The 22,561-nt window shown below is 39.7% G+C and overlaps 1 protein-coding gene across 4 annotated transcripts in view; it reads left to right on the top strand.

Annotated features, from left to right (window-relative positions):
* UNC13B (unc-13 homolog B) overlaps positions 1 to 22,561 on the top strand; it is a 173,616-nt gene that overhangs the window by 64,819 nt on the left and 86,236 nt on the right. For 3 of the 4 annotated variants that reach the window (XM_033238185.1, XM_033238186.1, XM_033238184.1), the window contains exons 8-9: positions 13,059 to 13,373; positions 16,154 to 16,244. In XM_033238185.1, coding sequence (XP_033094076.1) covers positions 13,059 to 13,373; positions 16,154 to 16,244 — 406 coding nt within the window. Of the gene's footprint in view, positions 1 to 2,786; positions 11,031 to 13,058; positions 13,374 to 16,153; positions 16,245 to 22,561 lie in introns of all 4 variants that reach the window. The other variant, XM_033238183.1, reaches the window with a different exon arrangement.

Genomic DNA, 22,561 nt, shown 5'->3' with positions numbered 1-22,561 from the left:
TGAGCCGCCGTGCCTAGCCTAAGACACATTTTTTTTTTTTTTCAGAGTGCAGGCCAGTTGTTTTGAGAATGCCCCTTAGTTTGTTTTTGTCTGATTGTTTCTTCATGTTTAGAATCAGGTTAAACATTTTTGGCAAAAATGGTGGATGTTTCCTTCACATGCATTCAGGAAGCACATAGTTTGTCTTATTATTGGTGATGTTTAGTTTGATCTCATGGTTAAGAAATTTGGTATATGCTGTATTTCTCCAGTGTAAAGTTACCTCTTCTCCTTCGTAATTAATAATATCTGAAGTGATACCTGAGACTGTATCAATACTCTGTTTCCCCAATAGTCTTTTACTCAATGATCTTAGCATCCATTGATCCTTGCCTGAATCAGTTATTTTATTGATTGGAGGTTAGTTTTCAAAAAATCATTCCAATTTAGCTTATCCTTTTAGTTTCTAAAATTCACTAGACTGGCTAGGTGCAGTGGCTGATGCCTATAATCCCAGCACTTTGGGAGGCAAGACAGGAGGATCACTTGAGTCCAAGAGCTTGAGACCAGCCTGAGAAATATAGTGAAACCGCATCTCTACAAAAAATAAACAAAATTAGCTGGATTTGGTGGCGCATGCCTATAGTCCTAGCTACTTGGGAGGCTGAGTTGGGAGAGATTGCTTGAGTCTGGGAGGTTGAAGCTATAGTATGCCAAGATTGCACCACTGCACTCCAGCCTGGATGACAGAGCAAGACTCTGTCTCAGTCAATCAATAAAAAATTCACCAGACCGTAGGATGATCTCCTTTTCTTGCCTACCTCACCAAACTGCTACATGGTGAGTTTAGAGACAGGGTCTTGCGTTGTTGCTCAGTTTGGTCTTGAATTCCTACGCTCAAGTGATCCTCCTGCCTTAGCCTCCCAAAATGCTTGGATTACAGGTGTGAGCCATTGCACCTAGCCTTCTGGAAGATTTTTAGTGACTAAGTGTCTGCTGTGATCTTCTGTTTCCTAAATGAATGCTTTGGATGTTAGATCTATAAAGAGCACACTGACCTAATAAGCTCCTAGCCTGTAGATTCTTTCTCCATCCCTACCTTGGTACATAGAAGAAGGCAGTCTGTAACCTAACTGAAAGAAAGGTCAGGCTATCTTCAGTATTCATAAGTCGCACATGTAACTTCTGCTATAATCAGTATAGGGAAAGATTTTCTTTTTACTGTGATCCTCAATGCATGTAACTTTTAGATTTCACAAACAGCAAATCATAATGCCTTAGGCTGGGCACGGTGGCTCACACCTGTAATCCCAGTAGTTTGGGAGGCTGAGGCGGGTGGGTCACCTGAAGTCAGGAGTTCGAGACCAGCCTGGCCAACATGGTGAAAACCCACCTCTGCTAAAAATACAAAAATTAGCTGGGCCTGGTAGTGGGAACCTGTAATCCCACCTACTCAGGAGGCTGAGGCAGGAGAATTGCTTGAACCCAGGAGGCGGAGGTTGCAGTGAGTTGAGATAGTGCCATTGCACTCAGCCTGGGCAACAAGAGCGAAACTCTGTCTCAAAAAAAATTATAATGCCTTAAATGATTTGTTATTTTTTGTAATATAACAAAGCTTGACTTCTGCTGATAGTAAAAAAATGTTTTATATGTATTTTTTTCTTATTAAAAGAAATATGTTTGACTATATTCTTGGCTATACATCCTCAAATATAACTTTCAGAAAGTTAACAGCTTGGCTTCTTTTTAGACTAAAAATTTATCAGCAAATTTCGGTTTCTTTTTTTTTTTTTTTTTTTTTTTTTGAGACGAAGTCTCGCTCTGTCGCCCAGGCTGGAGTGCAGTGGCGGATCTCAGCTCACTGCAAGCTCCGCCTCCCGGGTTCCCGCCATTCTCCTGCCTCAGCTTCCCGAGTAACTGGGACCACAGGCGCCCGCCACCTCGCCCGGCTAGTTTTTTGTGTTTTTTAGTAGAGATGGGGTTTCACAGTGTTTGCCAGGATGGTCTCGATCTCCTGACCTCGTGATCCGCCCGTCTCGGCCTCCCAAAGTGCTGGGATTACAGGCTTGAGCCACCGCGCCCGGCCAAATTTCGGTTTCTTGAAATTCCTTGATATGTTTTCATGGTATACTTTAATATTGCAAATACATTCTAGATATTGGTACAACATGTTTAATTTTTTCGTTTGTTTCTTAGAAAAATAAAAGAATTCTAAAAAGCTCACCAATGAAAATTTGCAAGTTGAAGCGTTTAAAAATTGATATTATAGCTGTTCTTTTTCTGATATGGAATAAGCTATTTGGCTACACGGATATAATATTTAAGAACATGTGGATTTCTTTTTCATTTTTTTTAGTCTGAATGCTTTTTATCACATTGGCAATTTTATTATTCTAGTCTTCTCATTGAACATGTATTAAATCTTATAACTTCTTTCTTCCCTTTCCCTGTCTCTTCCTTTTTCTTTGCTTTATTGTTCCTCCAATTTTATCCCTTCACATCAGACAAGGTTCACGGGCTAAAGATGAAAAAATTAGGATTATTTCAGCCTTCTCTGATGTTGACTATGAAGAGCAAGAAGATATACATAAGGAGATAGAGGGGAAAATATCACAAGAGTGTCTAGAAAATAATAACATAAACTTGAAGGAAGCAGAGGTAAAAGAAATTAGAACCCTTTCAAAAATGGATAAATACTACAGCCAACAGAAACAACCAAAGTTTAAGAACAGGAAAAAGACACCACGTCAGAGCCAACAAACAGAATTATCTACTGAATTTAAGGTTAAAGCATCTGTTTTCTCCAGGTATCCTCAAAAATATGATACACTAGATAGACGAAGAAAAAAGAAACCCTTATACAATTATTTTGAAGACACCGAAAGAAGGCATTATGATGAGAGATCTGAAACTAAGACTAACTACAAAAGTACAGGCTCTAATACTGAAAATTGTACCCTTTGCCATACTGAAAATAAGAAACAAAATATGGGGTACCCAGTTTTGTACCCCTACAAAAATGGATTTGTGCTTAAGAGTGGCCTGCAGCGCGTTAAGTTGGAAAGTCATGATTATCATCTGTCCAGTTGTTTAAGACACTGTGAAAAGTCATCTGGCTCAAACCAGCATGTCACTAATTTTACTTCATTAGATATTCTTGAAGATTCTACTAGTAGTACTTCTGATGAACTTCTGGGTTCCCCCATTTCTGATAAGCAGGAAAATTTACAGTCACCAACATGGCATTCATCCAGTGTCCACCATCTTGGAGATTTTCCTGAAGAATATTATGTAGCAAATTCAGTATTGCCATTACAAAGGATGAATTGTGATGCAAAAACACTTGGAGATCTGTCTGGGTGCTCTATAGAAGAGATAACCCCTTCCTCTATTGAGGAGCCCAAGGAGGACCATATTGATACAATGGATGAGCTTCAATGTTTGGTAGAAACTGTGTCAGAATATTTAGCAGAGAAGGAAGAGGAGATTAATAGATTTGGTTCACTTTCAAAAACTAAAAAATCACATAAACAAAATAGTACTGTTGATGCAGAACAAAGAACGCCTGGGGATCAAACACCACCTTTAACTATTGTCAAGAATGACAAGGACACAGCCATCTCTTTCCCTGAGTTGACTGGAGTAAAATGTGCTGTTGGTTCTTTGTTTAGTTCACTCACAGAAAAAGTGGGTTCAGGTACAAAGCATCTAACAAACTCTGTGGAAAAGTTGGTTTCCTTAGTTCCAGAAAAAGCAGAAACTCTTAATCAAATAGAGGCGATTAATTTGGGATCTAAACCCAGAGCCATGGCAGTATTGGAAAAGGATCTTTCCATGCAATCTCCATTATCTTCTCAAAGAGATGATAATATGAATATAGGCAGACATGGAAAAACCTCTGAAAATGAGCACATGGGCGATAAAACTGGGAGCTTAGACTTTGAGAATGCAACAGAAAGTATTGCAAAGGACTCGGCTCTACAGAGTCAGAGTTCAGTTATAAAGTCGGTTTTCAGCAGGTTAAATCCATTGAAAATCTTTTCAGAAAAGGAGGAAACAAAAAAAGATGATGACCAGAGTAAGCCACCGAGAAAAGAAAGCTTTGTTGAGTGTGGTTTGGGGTTAAATAAAAGGGAAGGCACTCTTGACAATCACAGTAGTAGCATCATTGCATTAAATAGTAGTGATGAAGAAACTACGGGCTGGTTTCAGATGCCCACAAGTGAGAATTTGTTGTCCTCCCAAGTAACTAGTGAACCTTCAAACTTAGCTAGTTCTGCAAGTAAAAATGATGACATTGAGAGTCTATTGGAGGGAAAACCCTGTATAGATGTGTCTGTGTTACCAGATCAACAAAAAATATGTGCCAAAGATACTCCAGGACATCCTTGTATAGCTGGCAGTAGAACTGCAAATAAAGAGATATCTTCAAAGCCATTAGAGGAAGACAGAGTTACTGGTAATGATGATTTCCTTGAGCCACTCAGAAAATCATTTAGCCAGTTTTTGCTCACTTCCCCTGAGACTTGTTCAAAGGAAAGTTTGTCAGAATCTGTGAAAATTCACCAGGTGGAGGAAGATGGATTGGAAAGGGGCTCTAAGAAAGATGGTCGTTCCTTTTCCTTTAGTGGAAAACTAAATCTTCCATTTTTTAGAGGTCTTGGTCATTCTGAAAAGCAACAGGAGTTAAAAGAGAAAGGAAGCATTTTTCCTTTGTTTAAATTTTCTTTCACTGACAGCAAGGTTACTGTTAATGATGGCTCAGCAGTAACCACTGATGAGGAGAGCAAAAAAAATTGCCATGAAGATACCAAACATAGTTCAATAAAATCTAGTTATGTTCCAAATATTCATAGTGATCTAGGAAAATTTGACAGCACAGAAGAATTTAAAAAGAATGACCAAATAAATTGTCCTGAAGATGCCAAACTTAATTCAATAAAATCTAGTTCAGTTCCAAATATTCCTGATGATCTAGAGAAGTTTCACAGTACAAAGGAATTTAATAAGAGTGACCAAGTAAATTGTCCTGAAGATGCCAAACTTAGTTCAATAAAATCTAGTTCAGTTCCAAATATTCATAATAATCTAGGGAAATTTGACAGTACAGAGGGATTTAATCAGAATGACCAAAGAAATAGTCCTGAAGATGCCAAATTTAATATAATACAGTCTGATTCAGTTACAAATATTAATAATGATCCAGGGAAATTTGGGAATATAGAGGAATTAAATCCAAGTGACCACACAGCAGGAGAGAATTTTGAAAGAGATGGATTAGCTATCCCTGGAGTTGTGCCCAAAAAACATATAACTTCAGATCCTTTAGGAGAAGGTAAGAGTCTAATACAAGCAGCATCTTCAGTAGCATCAGACTCTTCATTAGAGTGTATTTCTGCCGCTTCGAAATCCACTTTGGTTAATGAAATTAATGAAGATAAGGTTATAGATAAGACTTCCAAGAAAAAAACCCAAGGAAGCTTCCTTTCTGGCCTGTTTAATAGGTTTTCTTCTGCTGAAAATTTGTCTAGTCAAGAATTAAATTTGAAAAATGATGACTCCCATCACAAGAATGATACCCCAGGTTTAATCTCTGGAATATTTAACCTGCTATCAAATAGCAGTATGACTGATCATAAACCGGAGGAAGCAAAGTTCGTGTCTTTAGGCAACACGAAGAGTTTGAATGGAGATACGCATTTATCTTTGGATGAGGTCCCTGCTACTTCATGTGTGACTTCTGAGAACTCGAAGAACTGTGTTGAAAAACATGAAACTTTTGGCTTCATAGAAGCCTCCTTGTTACCTAAAGAAAATATACCATTATCTGATGCTGGGGTTGATAATCATCATTGTTCTCCTACAGGGAAAAATCAGCAAAGTGAAAAGCATCGTCCCTCCTCTGAGAATATTGTACTTCACTGTGCTCCAAGTGCTCAGCTAGGTTTTTTGGATAAATCTATGGCTAAGAGGCAAATGCCAAACCATGTTCTTGAAGCAAAACTACATGAACATTCAAAGAAGTTAAATTCACCTGTACTAAATACTAACATTCTCAATAAATCAAACAACTATCAGGCTTTTGAAGACATGAACAGTCCTTTCTGTTTTGAATGGGACTCTGACATAAAAGATTTGTCTAAAAATTCCAGAAAACTTCAGCCAGTTTATTATATGTTAAATCAAAATAGATTTCCATCAGCAGATGCTTTCTTGTGGCTTGACTCAGAAAACTCAGTGATAAATTTTTGCCAAAAAGATCAAAATGCAAATATCTTGGAGTGGAGAACAAATCCAAACAGTGTCATTTGGTGTGACTTACCATATGAATCATTCAATCAGTTAGCATTTAATGAAGATTACTTATTAAGAGGTGATGTGTGGGCAGCTAACTCATTATATGGAAACTCTGATCCTCTTCCAATTAATGAGGCTAATAATTCACTAGAAGAATTACCCATTGACTTAAGTTCTTCATCAGATCATGAAAAGACTAGATGCCCCATAGTTGATCAAAAATCATTAAGGATGGATGAAAACTTTGTTTTTTCAAGTTTTGGTTATGAGTACCAGGAATGGTTGTCATGTCTTGAACATGGAGTGTGGTGGCCATCAGAGGATGGGGATTATGGATATTATATGTTTCATGATGGTCAGTATATCTATTCTCTTCTCACTGATTCTACTGGGCAGTATGCATATTTATTTATACCTGATTCTTATCAAGATTATTTGGATTGTGATTTACAGACAAATGGTCTATCAAGTATTATGTTGGATGACAGCATTATTTCTACCTGTAGTTTTAAAGTACTTGATGAGGAAGCCGAAATATTTTGGTATGTTGAAGAGGAACCAATTGATGACCCTCTTGATTTATCTTTAGCTTTGCCAAGAAGTGAAGAACCCTTGTATCTAAATTTAGAAACCTTTTCACAAGTACTTAAAGAGTCAAGTTATGACCAAAGCGATCAGCCACTAGATTTTTCAGGCTATAATCGTCAAAAGTTTAAAGGAGATTTTAGATCTTTCAAAGAAAGGCCATGTGGTTCTGAAGATCCTAAATGTACGTTAGATCTCAGAAGTCAGCCCCAAACTATTAGTAATCATGTCTTAAACAGAGATCAAATTATAGAGAGAGATGAAAACCAGCCTCTAACTAAAGATTCATCAGTTCACCTTTCCAGTTTCCATTGGCTTCAGCCTTCTGTTGAAGAAGTTGCCTCTTTGGTTCATCCTGAAAATATGACTAAAGGCTCACAACAAGCAGAAGAGACATCATTAGTGAACAAAGTGACTTCAGTATTTTCTGTTTTGGGTGCCTCAGTTGGAAGTACTTTGAATTTTGATAACAGTGAATCGTTAGAGTCTTTGGCCATGCAGAAAGTCAGTCAGCAGTCAGATTTAGCAGAGCTCACAAATGATGGCTTTCAGTCATTAATTGTGAGTAAGCAATTAGAGGGTAACTCCCCAAATGAGGAAAAAAGTCTTCTCAAGGATTCAGAAAGACAGATAGTATCCAATGTTCAGCATCCAGAATTGACCAAAAATATAAGGCAAGAATTCTCTTTAAATAAAAACATTCATGTGAAAAAGCAAAGTTTGTTAAAATCTGGTTTCCAGTTAAGCCAAACAACTCCTCAGGCTAAATTAGGTGTAAAAGATGACGAAATCATTACAATGGACTCTATTTCAGTTTCTCCTGCACCTCAGCATAGTAGGGATGAGCATGAGAATTGTGAGCTTCCCCAGGACCAGTCGTCCAAAGAGTCTGAGGAAACATTATTTAAAACTGCACTGAAACTCTTCAGTAGAGAATCTTCAGTTAGTATGACAGCAAATGAAAAACAGTCATCTGGATTTTTGAACCTTTTTAAAACTCAGGTGAATAAAGAAGGATCACCAAACTTAGAAAAGACTGGTGATACAAATGTCAAGATATCACCTCAGGAAAAGAAAGAATCTTCTGGTGTTTCAAATTTTTGGGGTACCCTTGGGGATTTCTTTAAAGCCAATGTATCTCCTATACAGACAACTGAAAATATGTCTGTTTCTTCAGTGACTAATAAGGATGAGGTCAGGTCAAGTCCTACTCGTATAGAGCTAGCTAGCCAGGGTGCTGGGAACTTTCCTGCTGCACCAGTTTCCTCTAAAGGGAAGGCTAGAGTTAGAAGACTGAACAAACAGACTACTATTGATGACAGCAGGTTAAAGGAACCATCAACTAGAGGGATCCAGGGTAATGATTTGACTGAAAAAGAGGTACCATTCAGAGACCACCTAATCCAGCAGTCACCTAATTCATCTTTTTCAACAAGTAGTCTCAAAGAGTCTTCCAGGGATTCTTCAGTGGAAACTAGTGGTGTGACTACAGTGACAGAAGCTTCAAAAAGTAATGAAATATCTTTTGATACCCTCAGCAAGAGAAATTCAAATGAACAATATCATTTTTCTGACAAAGACTGGAGTTTCTCCATGGCTACAACATCTTCACCTCAACCAGAGTTACCAACCAAAAAGAGTATATTTTCTTTTCTGACTGGATCCGAAAAATCTGAGAACAGAGCCTCTGCTAGTCTACCAAGAGCCAAATCTCAAGCAGAAGGGCTATTCACACTTCCTTCCTTTTTTTCCACTGCTAGCTCAAGCATTAAGAAGGATACCTCTCATAGTAGCTCTACTTTTAGTTTCTTCAGCTTGCCCTTTTTGGATCAAAATAAGGAGACCTCTGGGGAAAAACAAAGCATTTCAACTGTTGTTCCAGTGACCTCCCAGCCCTGTAAGAAGACAAATGTTTTTGTAGACAGTGGTAGCACAATGACCAGAGAAAGTTCCAGTGGTCATAGAGATAGCATAGCCCAAGAAGTAGTTCATGAACAGCAAATGGCACCTTGTATTTCCATTAACAACACAATTGAGGTTACCTCCCTTGCAGATGAGCTCAGTGTAGAGAAGAGGGACTGTGAGGAAAAACTGAGTTCCAATACTGGACCACGAACATCAGTGGATTTCCAGATGAATGAGTTGCAAAAAGACATTGTTCCTCCTTCACCAGAATTTCAGGCACAGGCTGAAACATTCCGCATTGGCCCAGAGAACCTTGGGATAGTTCCCCATGAAGAAGAGGCTTTCAACCACAAAGCCTTCCCCAGTGACTCACTGTCCAACTCCTTTTCACTTACTAAACAGTTAATTGAAAAATTCAATGTATTAGATAGTTGTACTAACTACCACCAAAATGAGAAATTTACTACTGAACCAGTGAACTTGCCATTAGAAAAGGCCCCCGATGAGGTCTTACCACAGATCCTGGGGCCAGCCCCTTCCTCTCCAGAGCCAGGGTGTGCAAGGAACCTTCAGAACCAAGATGCAGATAGAGAGGAAGACAAATCTGCATTGGGATCTTCAGTAGACATGCTTTCAGGGTTTGTGACCAAAGTGAAATCTTTCTCTGGGAGCTTAATTGAACCTCCCAAAACACTCTCTGGACTTTTCTCCTCTGCTAAATCTCCAAAGAAAAACTCCTTTTTCTTTCTTGCTTCTGATGCATCATCTCAGCCCCTCAAAGATGAATTATTTGGAATTTTCAAAAGTCCCAAGCCAGAGCCATACAAACAAGAATCATCTCTCCCAGCTACTTCATGGCTTCAAAATGGTTGTTCCAGAGATGCTGTAGGATCAGCACCTCCAGAAAGGAGAGAAGTTGCCTTTACAGCACCCAATTCAGAATCTACTCTCAGTGACTGTGGAATGACTGTGGTTAGTGCAAAGCCAGAATCAGATATCTTGACAGATGATCCTAAGCTAACAACCAAAATGGAAGACAATAATACACCTGAAAATATTCTGGAACTTCAACGTTCTGAAACAATTAATACATCTTCTTTCTCAGGCGATGATACTGGGCAAGGAGTATTGTCTCTGAGTGATGAAGGAGACATGGGGATATTGCAAGCTACAGACACAGAGGCATCATTAGAAGCAGAGAACATTGCGCTGCCAACACAGTTGCAATCAGATCCTACCTGCATTGCCGAAGAGCTTCCTCCAATTCAGCCACCTCTTCCTCTTGAGCCAGAGCCAGCTATTCAAACTTCCTGCACAAACCAAGACTTACTGGAGCTGCATCCAGCCAGTTCACTAGAAACTGATACTACACTGTTCAGTGATGCAAGTTTGAGCCAGAGCACCACACTGGAAACCGAAGGGCGCTTTTCTCATCCTCTGCTGGAGGACCCTGTGCTTCCTGCCAAAGAAAGTTGTGAGATAATTCATGCCAAGAAAGATCCACCTGCAGTCCCCCAGGAAACAGAGCAGTCAGGACCACGTTTTGAGATCCCAAATGTGACCAGTTGGCCAAAGCTTCGTTTGCCATCCTCTGCTACTAACCATGGGAAACCACTGAGCTCTTTCTTTTCCTCATCTCTCCCCTCTGGCAATAGAGCAGCAGAGACTGGTTTAATGTCCAGTTTTAAGAAGTTGTCAACTCTCTTTGAGGGAAATAGTGAGGGGAAAGGAAGTGTACTAGCAAGTGATTCAAAACTAGGGTTTGGAAAGGTGGATCTTTCATTTCCGTGGCCAAAAGAGAACAAAGGGGGCCCTGAGCAAATGCCTACAGAATCTTCCCCTCCAGTTTTAGTTACTAGTAGTGATCAGGACCTTAACTCCAGTGAGGCTAACAAAGCTTTGGAGTCTTCTCAGATATCTGGGGCCAGTGCTCAGCCAGATAAAGTCTACACTCAGCCCTCTGGGACCTCTGAGCAGCTGGCGGCCAGGCCAGAGGTCTGTGCTCAGGGGCTTTCAGGGCCTGGAGAAGGGGGAAACCAGCAGGAAATCTCAGCATCTGGAGAACACTGGGATACCAAAGGCAACCTCTCTGGCCCCACCTGTCCTTCAGGGAAACATGAGGAAGAACCCTCCACTGTCTCTGAGATATTTCACCAGCCAGAAAAACAGGAAGCGGAGGCAGTGCCTGCTAGTACTGACTCTGATTTGAATGTACAGCAGCCAGTCACTCTGAATGACATCATGGAGCCAATGACCAACGAAAGGCCTGTTCTTAACTCAAGCATCATAAATGGCTTTAAAGAATCGACCATTTATGATGCAAGTGACTTAGTGGTAGATTAATCATAGCTGACTTTTTATCCTTCCTGTGTCTTTCCTAGTACCCGAGCTTCATGTTAATTAGGGGTTAAATAACAAGAACTCAATGTGTGGGTATTTTCATCCTCCTCTTCTCTCTATGCCAATTGTAATTCATCTATTGGAACAAGGAGCTTCCTGCTTAAAGCAAAGGCTGGGCCCAGAGATTTACTCACTCTGGTTTGCTCTGCCTTGTATAATGCAAAATGGAGAAAGGAGGGCAGGAAGAGGTAGCAAGTAGTTGGTGGTATATATTAACTACAACTACATGATAGGCTAGGATGCTTCCTTGGGCCTGAGGCACTTATATCTTGTAGGAGATGGGGATAGACCTATTTTGCTTTGCTTTTTCAAGTCTTCTAAGATGCTTTCTCCAGTGGCAATGGGTGTATTAAGTTAAATACAAAGTGCAAAGGATGCCTTGGGATAGTCTGTATTCCCATATCCTATTCCATGCAGATTTACATAACTTCTTCCAGAGTATCATCTCTGCCTTTTACTACCCTCAAGGCTGATGTTTGATAAATGCTTTGAGTAAAATCTCACAGGAACTCAGAGGTGTCCTTTGCTGTAGTTCTTCAGTCTCGAGCAGTGTGCTGGATCCATCTGCAGAGGGTACTATTCTTTCCCCTAAGAAGCAGTACCATACAGTACAGATTAAGAATGCTACCTTGACCTCTGGCCCAGACTTGTTCAAAGTGGTTGGTCAGGGTCAGTGTGTGTGTGTATGTGTACTTAGGTACAAGTATATGTGTATGTGTGTTGAACTACTCAGAGCAGTGACCTGGTACCTATTCTGCTGTCATGGGCTAGAGGATCAGAAATCAGCCTGATAATACCAGGTAATTAGGAGGAACTTTAGGGAAAATCCCATTGGAAAATAACAGTGATTTTTCTTCTTTGACCAAGGGTAAACACAAGCCCTTTAGTTTAAAGGCTTAACTCTGTGGTAAGAAAATTCTTGAAAAGAACTGAAGCCCTTAGATGATACAGACGTAAAACTCAAGGAAGTAACTTCTAGGTACTGCTCTTCTTTCCACCACTCTGCCCTTCTTGCCACTGTCACTTTCTCTGCTACAACTGCTTTCTCTCATAACTTTCTGGACATGGGAATACAGGTGATTGAGAAAAGATTGGCTTGCTGGTCTTCAGATACAGAGATACATGAATACAGCTCTGACCCAGATCCTGGAGTTGGACTTTGTCCACTCTTTCCAAAACTGAGCCTTGCCCTGAAAGAAGCTCAGTTACAGATGTTCATCTTTGGGACACTTCCTGTGCTGCCAGGGATATCATTGTAGCACTTATGTTGATGAGTCCATTCCTTTGTGCAATCTCTTGGTCCTGGCCTCCATCTTCCAGTGGGTTCTATTAACTCGTCTTGCAGATGAGGAAACTGAGATGATAATTGAAGGAACATATCTACTCTCCTTTGCTCATCCTAAGGTACAAGAATACACATTTACAATTGTAGAGGAAGAGATAATGACCTCAGTGTAATAAGTAATAGAAAAAGAGTGGAGTTCATTCATTCCATTTTACTGTGTGGAAATTTAAAAAAATTTAATCACAGCCACTGGACAAGCTTCTTTAGAAGACTGAATAAAGAATTTTAGGAACAAGTAACAGGCCATTTTAATAATTTTTAATCCTACTCACAAATAGCCTATTAAGATAAAATATCCTTCAAAGTCAAGTACAGGGCTGAGGTTAAGTGTCGTTGGAGAACCCAGCATGTTGTGTTGTTTTCCTGTTGTGTTTTTGCTGAATAGAGACTAATTCTTCTAGATTATGAAGTTTGGTCCTCTCTTTCCAGAAACCTCCTGTTTGATTCTTGCTACTGATATAGTCATTATTTCCTGGATGTCTCCATGCTTTTGTCCTGGTCCTTGATTGCATTTATTTACTTTTCTGTCTTTCTGTCATTCTCACAGCCCCACCAGCAGCAGTAGGTATGGCTCCTCCTGTAATGTGAGTCAAGGAAGCTCTCAGCTAAGTGAACTAGACCAGTATCATGAACAAGATGACGACCATCGGGAGAGGGACTCAATTCATTCTTGCCACAGCTCTAACAGCCTGTCCAGAGATGGCCAAGCAGGTTTCAGAGAACAAGAGAAACCCTTGGAGGTGACGGTTCAAGCAGAGAAGGAGGCAGCATGTGAACCCAAGAAGATGAAAGAAGATGCCACAACCCACCCTCCCCCAGATCTGATGCAGCACAAAGACCACTTCCTAGGTCCCCAGGAAAGGTAGGCAACAGCTCCCTTGAGGAGCTCACATGGCTTCCTCAGTACCTGCCCTGTGGTATTGCTGAAAATAAGTGATTGTCATTTGTTTCCCTGCAGCTGGGTATGGTGGTAGTTAACACCCCCAGGCTCAACTCTATATTGCTTCCTTTGATTTATGGTGTACTTTCCAAGATATTTTGGAGATCTCTGAAGAACATTTGGGTTTTTGTTTGTTTTTGAGATACAGTCTCACTCTGTTGCCCAGGCTGGCTTGATCTTGGCTCACTGCAGCCTCGACAGCCTGGTCTCAGGCGATTCTCCCACCTCAGCCTCCTGAGTCCCTGGGACCACTAGCTGTGCACCACCACACCTGGCTAATGGTATTTTTTGTAGAGACAAGGTTTCACCGTGTTGCCCAGGCTAGTCTTGAACTCCTGAGCTCAAGCAATCCACCTGCCTCAGACTCCCAAAGTGCTGGGATTACAGGTGTGTGCCACTGCACCTGGCCAGCACTTGGGTTCTTTGTCGTTAGTGAGCTGCAGTGTACCAGGACTTCTTGAGTCTGCAGTTCATAGCTTACTAGTTGACCTTGTATATGGCAGCCTCTGAGTCAGGAACTGACTTGAGTCGGGTTATTTCATCCACTGGGGCTGTTGTGGGTACTTTGGCTGACTTCCTAACCTATTAAGAATGCTACTTTGGCCTCTGGCCCAAACTTGTTCAAAGGGATTGGTCAGGGTCAGTGTGTGTGCATGACTTATGTACAGGTATATGTGTATGTGTGTTGAACTACTCAGAACAGTGACCTGGTACCTATTCTGCTGGTATGGGCTAGAGGATCAGAAATCAGCCTGAAAATACCAGGTAATTAGGAGGAACTTCAGGGAAATCCCATTGGAAAATAACAGTGATTTCTGTTATAACTTTTTTTGGTGAACATTTTGTTTTGTTTTTCCCTGGCTGAGAAACCCAGGACAGAGTTAAGAAAGAATTGATCTAGAAGTCAGATGTAAACCACCCCTCGGCCTCCTCAGGTCCTAGCAATGTGTCTGCCAATTCATATCCATGGGAAGAAAAATTTAAAATGTGTCCTCTTTAACATCTCATAATGAAGCCGAGTACAGAGTCTGAATGTTATTACTAGCTAAATTGGTTAGACTATCCAATAGGTTAGAGCAGAGCCAGAGTTCTCAGACTCGGCACTGGAGACATTTTGGGCCAGGTGATTCTTTGTTGTGTATATTATAGGATGTTTAAAAGCGTCACTGGCCTCTACACACTAGATACCAGTAGCAATCCTCGCAACCCTCAGCTATGACAACTAAAACTGTCTCCTGACAGATTTCCCCTGGAGGGACAGTTGCCCACTGGGGTAGAGTGATAAGGGATGGGTATGACGTAGACTTTCAAATTTCAAGATCTAATAATAAAGCCTCTCACTGAAAGACCAGAGCACTGAATGCGGATTACATGGTAAAAATTAGGGAGTGGCTGATGCTTCGACTTTACTACTGGATTAATAGATGAGTCGCAAACCTTTCTGAAGATATTAACTTATTTTCTCTCTTCTTCCCTTTTTTGATTTTTAGTCATCTCTGGTAGCTCATCTAATAGATGAGACATCCAGGAGGTGAGCTGCGGACCAGGCTTCTTATTGGGTTGATGACCCACTGAAAAACTGACTCTGGCTCTCCATAGACCTTAGACTTGGCAGTCACTATTATCAGGGCAGAGCTCCTTGTGGAGAAGCAGAAGTGCCCAGCACGAGTCCTTGTCCTTCTCTACTGGTTGTGTCCTCTCAGGTCCTATCTGTGAGAGTGAAATCCAGTTCTACCTTGGCCAGAAGTGCCCACAAATGTTTTAGAACAGTTGACACATTTAGTTGGCATCGGAACCAACCATATATTTTACATGTCTAGATGGACACTTGTCTGCTGAATTGACTGTAGACCTCAAAGAGAGAAAGGAGAAACATTGTTGCCAAGAATTAACCACTATTCTAGTTAGTGTGGATAATGAATTGTTCTAATGCAGGGTAGTGTTTCTGTCTCAAAGGTATTTTGTTATGTGTATTGTTCATTTTACTGAGGGTGTTCTAGAAGCAGCTCAAGGAACAAGATCATGGCAGTAGAAGGGCTGTGTGTTTTTTGTTTTTTTTTTCCCCTTGGCACTTTTCATGTAAAAAGGAATGGGTAAGACTTCTAAAATACTTAGTGGAACAGGAAGGGTTTGCAGGAACAAAATTCTGCCCTAAGGATGCTATGCAAAACCCCCAAGGGAACTGATTGTTTTGAGAAGTTCAGTGAAAGGGATTGAAAGGCTTATTCCACCCCTCTCTGCATGGTTTCTATGCTTCGTATTGACTCAAGGCTCTTGCCATTGCCTCTAGAGTCCTGATCCCGGAGTGTTCCAGGGAGCCACCACATTGGGTAAATGAAAAAAAGGAGTAGGAAAGAAGGAAACAGATGAAAAGCTAAAAGGAATTGTCATTTTAGAGTGCCATGATCATGCCACTGCACTTCAGCCTGGGGAGGGTCTTTTTTTGAGACCCTGTCTCAAAAAAATAAATAAATAAATAAAAGAGGGAACAGATGAGAAGCTAAAAGGAGTTATTGTTTTAGAGAGGAATTGTTTTCACATTGGATATTCAGTACTATGCTGTTTTAGTAGCCTGAATCACTAAATAAGTGTAGGCATGAGTACAAACCATTTTATTTTAGACATTTGGCAGTCTTGCCTTGAGCAGTGTCACCTTGTGGCCTTGGCTGTTTTTAAGAAATGTACTTTTTCTCTGTTACAAGTTTTCCTGAGGAGAATGTATCTTCACCATTTACCCAAGCCAGAGCACATTGGATCCGAGCAGTTACCAAGGTTCGACTCCAGCTGCAGGAGGTAGGAAATCTGTTCTAGTACTGGTTGGGACCATTTTTCCTTTGAAATTGGGAGACATATGGTGCTGGAGAAGCAATCAGTGATTAGTCATCTTCTTACAGTGTGCTTCTGGGAATGCATGACAATTAAGCCAGAGCTTTAAGGGATGGGATGTGGCCAGTGGCTTTCTTCTGTGCTGATGAATGGAAATTAAATAGACCTAGTGGGCTGAGAGCCTGACCATAAAGTTAGATGCTTATTTTCAATTACGGTTCATTGTCTCTTTGAAGCAGTTTGCATTTAGGGCAAGAGAAGATTTCAAGCCCCTTAGGATAGTTGTCTCCCTTACCTAGCCAGTTCATACTGGCTAATCTGTAGGGGCCAAAACAGGGTACAAAAATATCTATGGAATTTGCCAGTTGACGTACCAAAGCATCAACACACTAAGATCTGAAACAACATAAAAAAATGTAAAAACAAAGATAAATATTTTTCATTTTCAGTGTTACAAGTTTAAAGTGTCTTTATCTGTGTGTCAAGAGGTAGGCAGTCTTTAGGCAGAAGGTGCTTTTTTTTTTTTCCATGTAAGTTTAGGAGGTACAAGTGCAAGTTTGATACATGGATATATTGCATAGTGGTGAAGTCTGGACTTTGGGTGTAGCCATCATCCGAATAGTGTACATTATTTCCATTAAGTAATTTCTCTTTCCTTACCTGCTTCCACCCTTCTAAGTCTCCAGTGTCTATTATTCCACAGTGTCTATAAATCCATGTGTACACATTATTTAGTTCCCACTTGTAAGTGAGACCATGCAGTATCCCATGGTGTGTGTGTGTGTGTGTGTGTGTGTATATATATATATATATATATATACCACATTTTTAAAAGCCAAACGTCTGTTGATGGACACTTAGGTTGATTCCATATCTTTTTCCTTTTTTTTTTTTTTTTTTTGAGTTGAGGTCTTGCTTTTTTGCCCAGCCTGAGTTCAGTGGCATGATCACTGCAGCTTTGAACTCCTAGGCTCGAGGAATCCTCCTACCTGTGCCTCTTTAGTAGCTGGGTCTACAGGCAAGCACCACCATGCCTGGCTAATTTAAAAAAAAAAAATTTTTTTTTTTTGTAGAGGCAGGGTCTTGCTGTATTGCCCAGGCTGGTCTTGAACTCCTGGCCTCAAGCGATCCTCCCACTTTGGCCTTCCAAAGTGCTGAGAGTACAGGTGTGAGCCACTATATTCAGCCCATGATATTTTTGCTACTGTGAATAGTGCTGCAATAAACATATGGGTGCAGGTATCTTTTTGATATAATGATTTATTGAAGTTACATGTTTAATGACAATTGCCTATCGGTAGTATAATATCTGGCAGGTATTAAAAGTGCAATCATGCTCACATATGTGCACATTTACTTTAAAAATTAATTTATTTTGAAGCAATTTCAAACTTAAGGAAAAGTTGCAAAAACAGTAAAGAACTACTATGTCTCCTCACCCAGATGCTCCAACTATTCACATTTCACACATTTATTTCATTTCCTTCCCTCCATTATGATCAATCTTTTTCTGAATCATTTGAGAGAAAATTGGAGACATGATACTCTGTCATTCCTAAATCTTCCTTTGTATTTCCCTATAAACAAGGCTACTGTCCTGTATAACCACAGTATAACCATTCAAATCTGCCAAACAACAATAACAACACTATTATCAAGACCCTATGCATATTTTGCCAGCCATCCCAACAATGTCCCTTTTTCCTTTCTAATCCAGAATCCAATCCAGGATGACACGTTGCATTTAGTCATGATATCTGTTTAGCGTCCTTCAGTGTTTCCCATCCTCAGCAGTTTTAAATGGTGTAGGCTTTTCATTTTGTAGCGTATTCTTCAATTTGGGTTCATTCTGTGTTTCCTCATGTCCGGACTGAGGCCATCCTTTCATGGCAGGAATTACACAATAAAATGATGCTGTGCTCTTTTCAGAGCATTGCATCAGAAAGTACCTGATGTCAATGTGTCCTACCATTTATAATGTTAGCCTTGATCACTTGGTTAAGATTGTATTGGCCAGGTTTCTTCACTGTCAAAGCACCATTTTTCCCTTTGTAATTGTTAAGTGCCTTGTGGTGCAGTACTCTGAGGATATGCTGGTATCTCTTTCGTCATCAAATCTCTACCTACCAGCTAAGTAGCCGTTTCCTGTCTGAATCTACCACCGCTAATGATGATTGCCAATTGGTAACTTTCTGTTTCTATTCTTTCTATATTAATTCGTTGGCATTCTGTTTTTAGGAAGAGATTTCCCTTTTCTCTCATTAATTTATTTATGTCAATATTGCATTATGACTCTTACATTTCTAACTTATTATGTGAGTTATAATCCATTACTGTCATTTATTTTAGTGCTCAAATTGTTCTGGCTTCATATGAGCACTCTTAATTTGACCCTTCAGGGAGAAGATAATGTTTTAGTAATTACTGAAAAGATAGCTGCTTGGAAAAAGTATTTTGAATACGGATATTTGAAAATGCTACTATTTGTGTGTATATATATATGTGTGTGTGTGTGTTCTTTTATCAGAAACAGTGTTACTGATAAAAACTCATAACTGCATTCTCTAAAATCTTGGAAAGAGACTATTAACATATTAAAAAACTTTCTAATGACAATTTCCAATGAGTTTTGAACTTATTTGTTAAAAATATGAAAATATTTCTCATGATTTTGCAAGAACAGCTGACTGACATCAGAGAAGAGGAAAAATTACTGAAGTTTAACAAAATCTCTGAATAATTAGTATGTTGGACCCAATTGCTCTTCTTTCATTAGATTTGATATATCATTATCTTTTTCAGCTGTGACAGCTATGAAAACCATGTATTGAAGTAATTGAATGTACAGTCAGACCTTAAAGTCATTCTATAACAAAATATTAAAATAAGATTTAGGAAACAATTAGGCATATTATATCACATTGTTTTAAAAAAATGTATCACTGTGAATATTTTTAGTTACAGCAAAAAATGTTTTGTTATTAGTAAACATTAAAAAAATTTTAAGTTTGTTATGCTTTTCACATTTTAAATTTTATAACATATATTAATGCAGCTATACATCTATATAATTTTTAAATGAATAAATGTACATATGTTGAGAGGTTCATGCTAAAAAAATTTTCCATGGATAGGGCTGCCTAATTGCAAACACTGGGAGTCTGTTGATATAGACTGACATGAGGCAAACAAATATTTGTTTATTTATTTATTGAGATAGGGTCTCACTCTGTCACTTAGGCTGGAGTGCAGTGGCATGATCATAGCTCACTGCAGCCTCAACTTCCTGGGCTCAAGTGATCCACCCACCTCAGCCTCCCGAGTAGCTAGGACTACAGGTACGCACTACCACACCCAGCTAATTTTTTTTTAATGCTTTTTAGAGATGGAATTTCACTGTGTTGCCCAGGCTGGTCTTGAACTTCTGAGCTCGAGCGATTCTCCTGTCTCAGCCTCCTAAAGGGCTATGATTATAGGCGTGAGCCACTGCATCTGGCTAAACAAGCTTTTTTTTTTTTTTTTTTTTTTGACGGAACCTCACTCTGTTGCCCAAGCTGGAATGCAGTGGTATGATCTTGGCTCACTGTAATCTCCGCCTCCCGAATTCAAGCAGTTCTCATGTCTCAGCCTCCCTTGTAGCTGGGACTACAAGCGTGGGCCACCATGCCCGACTAATTTATTTTTTGTATTTTTAGTAGAGATGGGGTTTCACCATGTTGGCCAGGCTGGTCTCAAACTCCTGACCTCAGGTGATCCACCTGGCTTAGCCTCCCAAAATACTGGGATTACAGGCATGAGCCACCACGCCTGGCCTAAACAAGCATTTAAAATGAACATTTATGGAATGAATGTCATAATACTTACTGATTTTTATTTCTAATTTTTTTAAAAGTAAGGGCCTTGTAATTCTTCCTATAAAGCAAAGCAAAGTAATTAACTTTCTCCATGTAAAAGGAAAGCTCTGAATTAGAAAAATAAGAATATATTGGAGAAGACACAGTTTAAGTTATGGCCTTTTCTTTTTCAGAAGTATCATAATTCAGAGTCTCTCAAAAAGACTAGCTGAAAACAGTTGCCAAAGCTTGGAATCATATAGACAGAGGCATGGTTTACCTAAGAGTAACTAAGAACTTAATTGAATAAGAAAACAATAGTAAAGATATTCTTAACACAGGTAAAGTAACTGGCAACTGATTAGAAATGTCCAAGAGGAGAACAACAAGTCAGAGTTTAAAGAGGGTTCTGATAACAGTTTAAGATTGAAGCAGAAATATACCATGTATACCTAAGATGAGATCTAGTAGCATATTGGTTTAAGTTATGGGAGAGAAAGAAGTTAAGCACAACACCAAGGAATTTTTTGCCCCGCCCCCACCCCCTTGCCCCAAGTAATTGGAAGTTCCACCTAATCACTCCTTCACCCTCCACTCAAGATAATCTTTTTTGTTAGTTTCCTATTTATCATTCTAGAATATTTGTCTGCAGGTACAAGCAAATACGAATATACTAATGCTTCTTTACCCCTTTTTATACAAAAGATGGTATATTATACATACCGAGAATATCTTGATTTTCTATTTGGAGATCCTTCCATATCAGAAAGAAGAAAATTTTTCATTATTTTTTATAATTGCGTAATATTCCGTTAAATGAAGTATTTGTTCTGCAAGTAGTGAGTCCTTTGTTGATGTTCATTTGGTTGTTTCCAGTCATTTGCTGTTAACCATGTTACAAATGAGTAACCTTGTACATATGTCATTTTGCATGTCTGCAAGTATACCAAGGGGATAATCATTTATAATTTTGATAAATATTGCCAAATTGCCTTCCATTTGTCTGTGGCTTAAAATAACAAGGGCTTGTTTCTTGCTCATATTCCATGTCAAGGAGTTTTGCTTTAAAGTTGTCTTCTCTCTGCAGTCCAGGCTGATGGAGCAACCAACACCTGGAACACTGCCAGTCACAATGATAAAAAGAAGGGAAAGATAACAAGTGAAAGAAAATATAGCAAGTTGTACTTTGGCTCTTAAAACTTCTACCCAGAAGTTATTAATATCGCTTTTGCTCACATTTTCCTAGCTAAAGAAAATCATGAAACCAAATTTAACTTTTTAAAAATAATTTCAACTTCTATTAATATTTTAGATACAGAGGGCTGGGTGCAGTGGCTTATGTCTGTAATCCCAGCAGGAGTTTGAGACCAGCCTGGCCAACATGGTGACTCCCGTCTCCACCAAAAATACAAAAATTAGCTGGGTGTGGTGGTGCATACCTGTAATCCCAGCTACTTGGGAGGCTGAGGCAGGAGAATTGCCTGAACCCAGGAAGTGGAGGTTGCAGTGAGCCAAGATCATGCCACTGCACTCCAACCTGGGTGACAGAGGATACTTGTGCAGGTTTGTTAACATACGTATTTTGCATGATGCTGAGATTTGGGGTATAGATCCTGTCACCCACATAGTGAACATGGTACTCAGGTAGTTTTTCGATCCCTGCCACCTTCCCCCTTCCTCCCTCTAGTAGTCCGCAGTGTCTGTTGTTCCCATCTTTATGAGTACCCAATATTTAGATGCCACTCATTTTTTAAAACTTTTTTTTAGTTTTATTTTTTTGAGATGGGGTCTCACTCTGTCACCCAGGCTGGAGTGCACTGGCATGATCACAGCTCACTGCAACCTTGAACTCCTGGGCTCAAGCAACCCTTCACCTCAGCCTACCAAGTAGCTGGGACCACAGGCATGTGCCACTATGCCCAGCAAATTAAAAAATTTTTGTGTAGAGATAGGGTCTCACTATGTTGCCTAGGCTGGTCTTGAACCCCTGGCCTCAAGCAATCCTCTTGTCTCGGACTCCCAAAGTGCTGGGATTACAGGCATGATTATAGGCCTGGCCCCTGGTTCCCATTTATACATGAGAATATGCGATATTTGGTTTTCTGTTCCTGCGTTAATTTGCTTAAAATTACGGCCTCTAACTGCATCCATGTTGTTGTAAAGGACATTTCACTGTTTTTTATGGCTGCATAGTATTCCATGATGCATATGTACCATATTTTCTTTATCCAGTCCACTGTTGATGGGTACCTAGGTTGATTCGATGTCTCTGCTATTGTGAATAATGCTGTGATGAATATATGAGTGCATGTGTCTTTTTGGTAGAACGATTTGTTTTCTTTTCGTTATATACCCAGTAATGGGATTACTGGGTTGAATGCTAGTTCTGTTTTAATTAAAGTGGAGCAGTATGACATACTTTTAAAGAGATAGAGAAGGATATTTGTCAGT

Source organism: Trachypithecus francoisi, unplaced genomic scaffold (assembly GCF_009764315.1).
Source record: "Trachypithecus francoisi isolate TF-2019V2 unplaced genomic scaffold, Tfra_2.0 Lachesis_group16, whole genome shotgun sequence".
Lineage (NCBI taxonomy): Eukaryota > Metazoa > Chordata > Mammalia > Primates > Cercopithecidae > Trachypithecus > Trachypithecus francoisi.
Note: the sequence above shows the minus strand (reverse complement) of the source record. Positions and strands in the feature narration are given on the sequence as shown.